Source organism: Vigna unguiculata, chromosome 6 (assembly GCF_037176805.1).
Source record: "Vigna unguiculata cultivar grain cowpea cultivar isolate G323 ecotype 2 chromosome 6, ASM3717680v1, whole genome shotgun sequence".
NCBI classification, from domain to species: Eukaryota; Viridiplantae; Streptophyta; class Magnoliopsida; order Fabales; family Fabaceae; genus Vigna; species Vigna unguiculata.
This window is the reverse complement of record NC_140797.1, coordinates 24,223,649-24,231,932: the sequence shown is the minus strand read 5'-3', so window position 1 is coordinate 24,231,932 and position 8,284 is coordinate 24,223,649. Positions and strand designations below refer to the sequence as shown.

At 31.0% G+C, this 8,284-nt stretch overlaps 1 protein-coding gene across 2 annotated transcripts; it reads left to right on the top strand.

The window, feature by feature from the left end:
- The first annotated feature begins 206 nt into the window (after positions 1-206).
- On the top strand, positions 207-4,959 carry LOC114188835 (hydroxymethylglutaryl-CoA lyase, mitochondrial-like). Of its 2 annotated transcripts, none has more exons than XM_028077492.2 (9): positions 207-406; positions 1,485-1,676; positions 1,782-1,989; positions 2,154-2,333; positions 2,503-2,583; positions 2,653-2,816; positions 3,239-3,375; positions 4,125-4,240; positions 4,496-4,959. In XM_028077492.2, the coding sequence occupies exons 2-9, from the start codon at positions 1,510-1,512 to the stop codon at positions 4,742-4,744; spliced, it is 1,302 nt and encodes a 433-aa protein (XP_027933293.1). In that variant the 5' UTR covers positions 207-406; positions 1,485-1,509; the 3' UTR covers positions 4,745-4,959. The 2 variants fall into 2 exon arrangements, with proteins under 2 accessions (XP_027933293.1, XP_027933291.1); XM_028077490.2 differs by lacking the exon at positions 207-406 and adding an exon at positions 1,076-1,416.
- Positions 4,960-8,284: the final 3,325 nt, after the last annotated feature.

Below are 8,284 nucleotides of genomic sequence, written 5' to 3'. Positions count from 1 at the left end.
CAGTTAAATATCTGTTAAACTGTAACTACCCGCCAAATCTCCTTTCTCTCTGACAGTCACACTCGCGCGCGTGTCCAAATTCTATACGCCACTTAAATACTGCCTTCGTCTCAAGCAACTACTTATCTTCCCAAAATATATCAATTAATTAATTAAAAAACAATTAATAATAATAAATTGAAAATCAATTTTGACCTCATTCTTCTCTTCCCACCAACCAAAGCACAAGCTTTAATACCAAACAACCCGTCACACGTTTCCTTCACCTTCTCCTTCTTCTTTCTCCTTATTTCATTTCCCTTGGTTTTTTCGTAAATACAACCAAATTCGATTTCCCCCAATTTCTAGGGTTTCCGAGAAACCCTACCTGCTGGCCATTCTTCCTTCTGACCTTGCTTGGTTGCAGGTCTGTTTGCTTCTTCTGGTTCTCCTTTTTGCCCTCTTCGCTGAAGCGAATTTGGTTAACAAAATTATTCTACAAATAAAATACAAATCCACTGATTGATCAATTTTAAGGTTTTTTTGGGTTATTAATTTAATTTGTTTGCTGTTTGTGTAATTTTCTGTTGATTGTGCTCTTGGAGCTTGGTTTGAAGTCTCAGTGGTTGATATTTTAAGTCTTGAGTTGTGCATTTTTTTTGTTGCTTGTTGATTAGTTATAAACTGCTGTGACAAGTGCGAGTTGATTGTAATTAGCTGGATGAGGAGTGAAAATGACGAATTTTCTTGACGAGTTAAGCCAAAGGAGTTGGTTGCAGTTTTAGAAATTAACTGGATGGTGTAGTTTCTTGCTCTCAAAGCAGCTAATTCCTATGTTTTATTTAGTAAAGATCTTGTCGTTTGAGTCTTAGGTAGAGGACATCATTTGGATTTGTTTAACTCTTGCATTTGCACATTATAAGGTTGTTAGAGGCGTTAAGAACTCTCACTTAGCTGCGGCACCATCGTATTTGTTGAGACATTCCTCTTTGGATCCGTGGCCATGGTTGGAAAGGAGATATGTTGGTCTGTTTCATACTTTCATTGCTAGTAATGCCTTTCTATGGGTAAGGCTATCCTTGTTTGAGTAAGCTGAACATAAGGAGGTTGGAATCTTGGAATGAAAATAAATTCAAAACCCTTTACATTTAACTCTGCTCCACATTTTGTACCTGTTTAAAGAAGCATGGCCTAATAATCAAGTACAGCTGATGAGTTAATGTGTCTTTCCTTCCTTCATCTTTACTTTACATCAACATTTTTTTTTTCATTATCATCTGCAGTAAATGAATTTGTTAACGAATGACATTTGCTGTGTGTCAAGAATTGAACATGTGGATTCCTACATGTCATCAGATTTCACTGTGTGAAGATGAATAGAATTGACACAAAATATGCAGATGAAAATGTGTATCTCCTTACATTTTTTGTATCAGCGTATGTATCTCCTTACATGATAGCAAAATCTTACCTGATGCACGTACTTACTCAATATCTTTTGCCAGTTCCCTTTTAAGCATCCAGATCACCATGTCAAGTTTGGAGGAGCCACTTGGCCTTGACAAGTTGCCAAGCATGAATACCATTGATAGAATCCAGAGGTTCTCGTCCGGTGCTTGCCGTCCCAGAGTAGATAATTTGGGTATGGGAAACTGCTGGATTGAAGGACCAAGCTGCAGCACATCAAACAGCTGCGAGTGAGTAAAAAATTGCTGTTTACGACAAGTCTACACTGATGCATATATTGTTTTTCTTATTCTTTCCTACTTCATAACATTTCCTGAAGCCTATCTTTGGTGCAGTGAAGATGATGAAGAGTATACAGCAGAGACATTTCCATGGAGAAGGCAAACAAGGGACCTGCCCCATGGTGACTCTTTCAGTCAAAAGACTATGACCATGGGGAGGAACTCGTTGAAATTTGGAGCGATTGATAATTCATTTTACCCCTCGGATCACCAGTATAGTCCAAAGAGCAATAACAAAAATGTACAGGATATGGCATATAAGGTAATGCAATGGCTGCAGTACTTTTTGTTCAATTACTAATTTATTTGTCTATATGGTGCTTTTTATTGTGTTTTCATATTCCGCATTTACTCCTTCTGTGTAATTGGTTGATTTGATCATATTTTTGTGGCTGGTAACTTACAATTTGTAATTGGGCAATGCAGTTTATGAAAGGTATACCAAAGTTTGTAAAGATAGTTGAGGTTGGTCCAAGGGATGGATTACAGAATGAGAAAAACATTGTACCAACAGATGTAAAGATTGAACTGATTCATAGGTTGGCATCTTCTGGGTTATCTGTCATTGAAGCTACTAGTTTTGTATCTCCCAAATGGGTCCCACAGGTATAATTTCTTTACCATATTTATTTCACCTCATTGATATTATGAACGACTGTCATGGCAAACTTTCTTCCAGGCGCAAATACATCAAGTCAGTTTCAGTATCATGAAATTTTACAGTGTGATTTGAGTTTTACCTGCTTGAATAACAATCTCTTCCTGTGCCTTTCAGTTGGCAGATGCAAAGGATGTAATGCAAGCAGTTCATAATCTGGGAGGTGTTAGATTGCCAGTTCTGACTCCTAATTTAAAGGTGCCAATAACGAGAACAACTATAAATGGCCATATTTACTTTCTTATATCTGATCTGTTACATTTATAGGGTTTTGAAGCTGCTATAGCGGCTGGCGCTAGAGAGGTAGCTGTTTTTGCATCAGCTTCTGAATCTTTCTCGAAATCAAACATTAATTGTAGCATTGAAGAGAGCCTTACTCGCTATCGAGCTGTTACTCGTGCTGCTAAAGAGCTTTCAATTCCTGTGCGAGGGTATGACTTTTCTTTTCTTCATTATTCTAGTCATATATAAATCTTCTCTATTTCAATATGTTTATAATTGCGCATTTATTTTCCATTTTGATATTTTCTGATGAATTTGCTTTTATTGCCTTTCAGTTCTTGTTTTTGGGTAATACGGTTACCTGTATATATTATTTAGTTAAACAATTTATACCCTACACGTGCTGTTCCACGGAATCTGTTTTTGTATCTTAGATTTATAGCAGTTTTTACATATCTAACTCTAATCGGATGTGAAGAACAGATAATAAACATACCAATTTTATTTTATGCTGTATTAATTTTGTTTGATCTCATTTCTCTCTCTCTCTTCTTAACAATTTAATGAATGAAAGAAAGAAACAATCTGTTTTTCTTATTCCAATCTGTTTCTCTGTATTGAAATTTCTTAGGTATGTATCATGCGTTGTTGGATGCCCAGTGGAAGGACCAGTTCCACCATCAAAAGTGGCATATGTAGCTAAAGAACTGTATGATATGGGCTGCTTTGAAATCTCGCTTGGTGACACAATTGGAGTTGGTACTCCGGGTAATCAACTAAATATTTCTTTTTGAAAACTACAAACTATTCATACCTTGTTCAATATTTCTGTTGAACTACTCTCGTTTGGTGATATTCCAGTACAGGTTTTTCTGAGTAGTATAAAATGAATAAAATTAGGAATCTTCACTGCTGCTACCTTTTTTCTTTTTTGTCCGATAAGCCACCACTTCTATAATAAGGAAGATTTCAAATCTTCATTTGTTAGTCTAGAACAGTTTGCTTTGTAGTTATTTGTCCGTTGTTATAGTATAAACGTTAGCTTATTTCTCAACCTTTCTTGTGCTTTGGGTTGATTATGATGTACGTTGTCTTTATTTTTTAACTTTTTCCTTCATTTGAGAATGTTCAGTATCAAAAACATTTGTTTACCTCTTGGCTGTATCCACATTTTACCACGATGAGTTTAAGCTCTACACCTAATTAAAGTATCTAACATGGCCATCCTTCCCTTATTAATTCCCTGCAACCTATTTTCTCTATGCTTATTCTCGATTCTTGATCTGAGTCCTGACTGATTATTAATTTATTTTTCTTTTTTTGAGACTGCCTATATCTGCTCTTCTTTTTTAACAAAGTAAATAGTGTCAGATCTTGGTAGATTTTCATGATTGATGTCCAGCTCTTTGTTGTGTATTAAAATAGATTATGAATATTCTTTATGAAAACTTTCTATTTGGTTACTCAAATATGAACTTATTACTTATATTGTCTTCTGTTCATTCTGTTGTGATCAGGAACTGTAGTTCCGATGCTTTTGGCTGTAATGGCTGTTGTGCCAGCAGAGAAGCTTGCTGTCCATTTCCATGACACTTACGGGCAGTCCCTTCCAAATATTCTTGTGTCCATCCAAGTAAGTCGACAAATTCATTTGCATGCATGCCCCTTGATAGAGTTTATTGAACCTTTTATCTCCATCACATGCAATAAAAGTTCTTAACTGTTGTGCCAACTTTTGAACAATTAAAATTAATGGACACTCTTTACCATCTATGAACAAATTGTTTTCCCATAAGTGTATTTTATAACCAAGTTTAAACCGGCGCAACATTTCGTCTTTTGGCATTCTAACAAAGTTTTTTATTGACACTGATTTGTATCAAAACAGATGGGGATCAGTGCTGTGGATTCTTCAGTTTCTGGTCTGGGTGGCTGTCCATATGCTAAGGGAGCTTCTGGAAATGTAGCCACTGAAGATGTTGTGTACATGCTAAAGGGACTTGGTGTGAAAACCAACGTTGATCTTGGAAAGCTCATGTCAGCTGGTGACTTCATCAGCAAGCATCTGGGCCGTCCATCTGGCTCAAAGACAGCCATCGCCTTTAGCCGAGTCACAGCTGATGCTTCCAAGATATGATCCCATGTTGTAGTATTAAAAAAAGTATATGTAGATGCCTGAAGTGAGAGAACACTAAGTGTTTTATCTTCTTTACCCCATCATTTTAGTGAAACAATAAAATACCTGCCCACGCATGTTCATGAGATGGGAAGGAAGAAGTTATATGCATGTAATCTGCCAAAAGCTAGTGAAAGCTTTTCGTTTGAATGTAAGCCTGCAATTTTATCCCCAAATTTTTTGTTTCAAGTTTGACATCATGGATTCTCTGAGTACGATGTTTAGTTATAGCATACATGTCTCTTGTATAATTATGGAAAGATTAAAGAAATTATTATTTACACATAGCAAGATAACTAAAATTATTTAGCCCCATTTTGAGGTACAGATTTGATACCGTCTATCAGACTCTCTTCTTTTTCTTGTTTTAATGTGGGTGGATGGATCGTTAGTTGTCGACTTGTCTGTGGAAAGGTCATTGTCCTGCCAACTTTCTTTGACATGAAGTTAAATTGGTTGGTTGCTATTTATGGTTAAACGTGTTTCAGGAATGCAATAAGACAAAAAAAAAAATGGATGTTGAAATGTGTTTTCTATAACTTTTGGCTCTGAAACATTTTTATTGGTTATTTCAAAGATATTTCAAACAGAAAGGTGTTTTCTAAGGAACATGAAGAGAAGCACATTATTTTATACTGGTTTGTCTCCTACAAAATTTCTCTGAACTATAAACTTAAGCAAATATATATTATAACTACCTTTGCCTAAACATTCAAGTACTTTTCTTTTACTTATTTTAGCAAGCAATTTTCTCAAATATTCTTTAACTAGTAGTCTCTTTAGGTTTTTACACTATCCCAAATAAGCTTAAAAGGATACGATAAGACATAAAGTTTTAAATAGACTACAAGAAAGTTTAGCTCAAGTTTTAGCAGTACCTTTTTAACAATACTTAGTTTTGATATATTTACAAATTAAAATGTTTCAATATGTTGCACATTTATTAATCTATTTAAAATACCTTAAATTGTAGCAATTTTTGAACGAAAATATTATTGTTGAATTAAGATCAATAAAATCAAATTGTGCTAACTGGATAGTTTAGTTATTATGAAATTAATTACTTTTGCTTAAGTTGAGTTTTATGAAGTATTGTTTTCAGATCATTATATATTGTTAGAGAAAATTACCAATCCAATTTCTTAAATTAGTTCCTTTGAGACTAAACGAAAATTCAAATGAGTAGTGAAATATGATAATCCAATCTCTAAAGAACTTTTTATTAGTTTAATCTTTTAAAAAATTTATTAACTTAAGTCCCTAAACCACAAACTTTTAAAATTTCATAACTTATTTGACTTTTTTTTCTTAGTTTCAAGCACTCATGTGATTATAATACAACCAAATACCACAAAAATATAATCAAAACTTACATTTGTAATGATTAAGTGTGTGTTTGCAAAGTCCAATAATGTATTGAAACATGTCATCAGTTGTTAGTTATGAGTCTTTAATCATCTTTATTTGCTTTTATTAAAACAGAGTCATATGTGCCAATTTATTTAAGAAATCTATTTAATAATACATAAAAGTTGAGAGGTAAATTACAACATTGATATCTCACCATTCTAATGAGCTAACTCTTTTTATATTTTCAATTAACTAAGGTTTCATATCTAATTGGTTGAATCAAACACTGTGGATGTAGCCTTTATCATCACTAATTTTCTCCTTCAGTTTATTCACCATTTAATTACTCTTCAACTTTTCTTCATTTCTCATAAATTTGGCACATTAATCCTTTGATTCTTTTGCAAGTCATGTTTTCTTTCTTTTGTAGTGTTTTTTTTCTTCTAAATGTTGATAAATTAAATTATTGGATATTTAACATAATAATAATAATAATCTATATTTAATATATAAAGAAATATCTCTTTTTAGTACCTACATTTTTTCCAATTTTATATTTTAAATAATTTTTTTTAAATTAAAATCGTTATTTTATCAATTTTATCCTTCAAATAATTGTTTCCTTTAAATTTAACGGGTTTTCTTTTTCGATTTGATCACTTTTTTAAACTTAATTTTTTAATTAAAAATTACCTATAAAAAAAATAAAAATATTATTATTAATTTTATTATTCTTTATTATAAAAAGGTAAATATACATGCACGCATATATTTTTAATAATAATTAGTTTGTGATCCGTATATACATGTGTCTTTCTAACCAAAAACTTTCAGAATGGGGCAATACATTTTTTTAGTTGTAACGTATCTATATTATTTATTTAAATATGATATAAAATTATCTCATAAAAATATGATATTATAATTTTCTAAATTTTATAATAATATGATTAATAATATTTATAGTTTATGGTTTTAATAGAAGTATTTAAATAAAATGAAAATAAAGATTATCAATTTCGATTAAATAAATATTTAAAATTATTAATATTTTTAAAATCTTTTACATGTTTAAAATATTTATAATTGAAAAATATTTATTTAGTGTATTAAAATATTGTTGATATTATAATTATGGTAACTTTTCAACAAATATAAATTTATAGAAAAAATTTTAAAACAATATAAATTTGTTGTGAATTAAAATTTTGTATGAAATAAGATTAAATAATAAATAATTCTCCAGTAATTTGTGCATGAAAATCCTGAAAAAAAAAATGAAAATGAGTAGGAAATTTAGTAATTTCCTGTAAAATTTTAAGATATATTTAACATGTTTTTACTAATTTAAATTTATAAAAATCATTTGCAACAAATATTAAATTTTTATGTGAAAATTTCTAGAAATTTAAATCAGCGAGAAAAAATCTTACAATAACTAAATTACAACAATTTTTTCTAAGAAATTTCTGTAAAAAAAATCGCAACAAATATAACATTCATAAATTTATAATAGTGAGTAACAGTTTATAACATATCTAAACTGTTATATAAAAAAGGAGAAATAATTAGTTTGGAAAATTATTTTTTGACAATTTTTTTTAACAAACTTGTAAAAAAAATTATAAATAAAATTAAATAGATTAAATTTTTTATTTTTTAACAAAAATAAGTAATAAAGTAGTGATTTTTTTTACCTAGGTAGATTGTTAAAATTTTTTTATCAAACTATCATTTTCCAATTGATTTATTAATAATAATAATAATGAATTTATGTTAAAAATATATATATTAATGTGAATATTAATAATAATGTTAATGTTAACGACAATAAATATAATAATAATTGTAAGGCTCACATATATTTTAGCCCTAATATTTAAGAGTTGTCCCAGATCAGTTGGGTATAGGGCTGACCCATAAGGAGCCAAAGACCATAAACCAGCTAACTCTCTCATTCTCTGCACTTTAAGAAATTAGTGCGTTTCATTCCCTCCTAGAGCAGTTGCGAATTCTCTGTTAGGGTTTGGTACCACCTTGGTCAAGCAAGTTCGAACTCATTTCTTTCTCCACGTAAGTTGTCTCTCATATAGTACTTTACTATTTCTAGCACAGTTGTCTTGGTTCCAGCTAAGGTTCCCCTAGGTAACT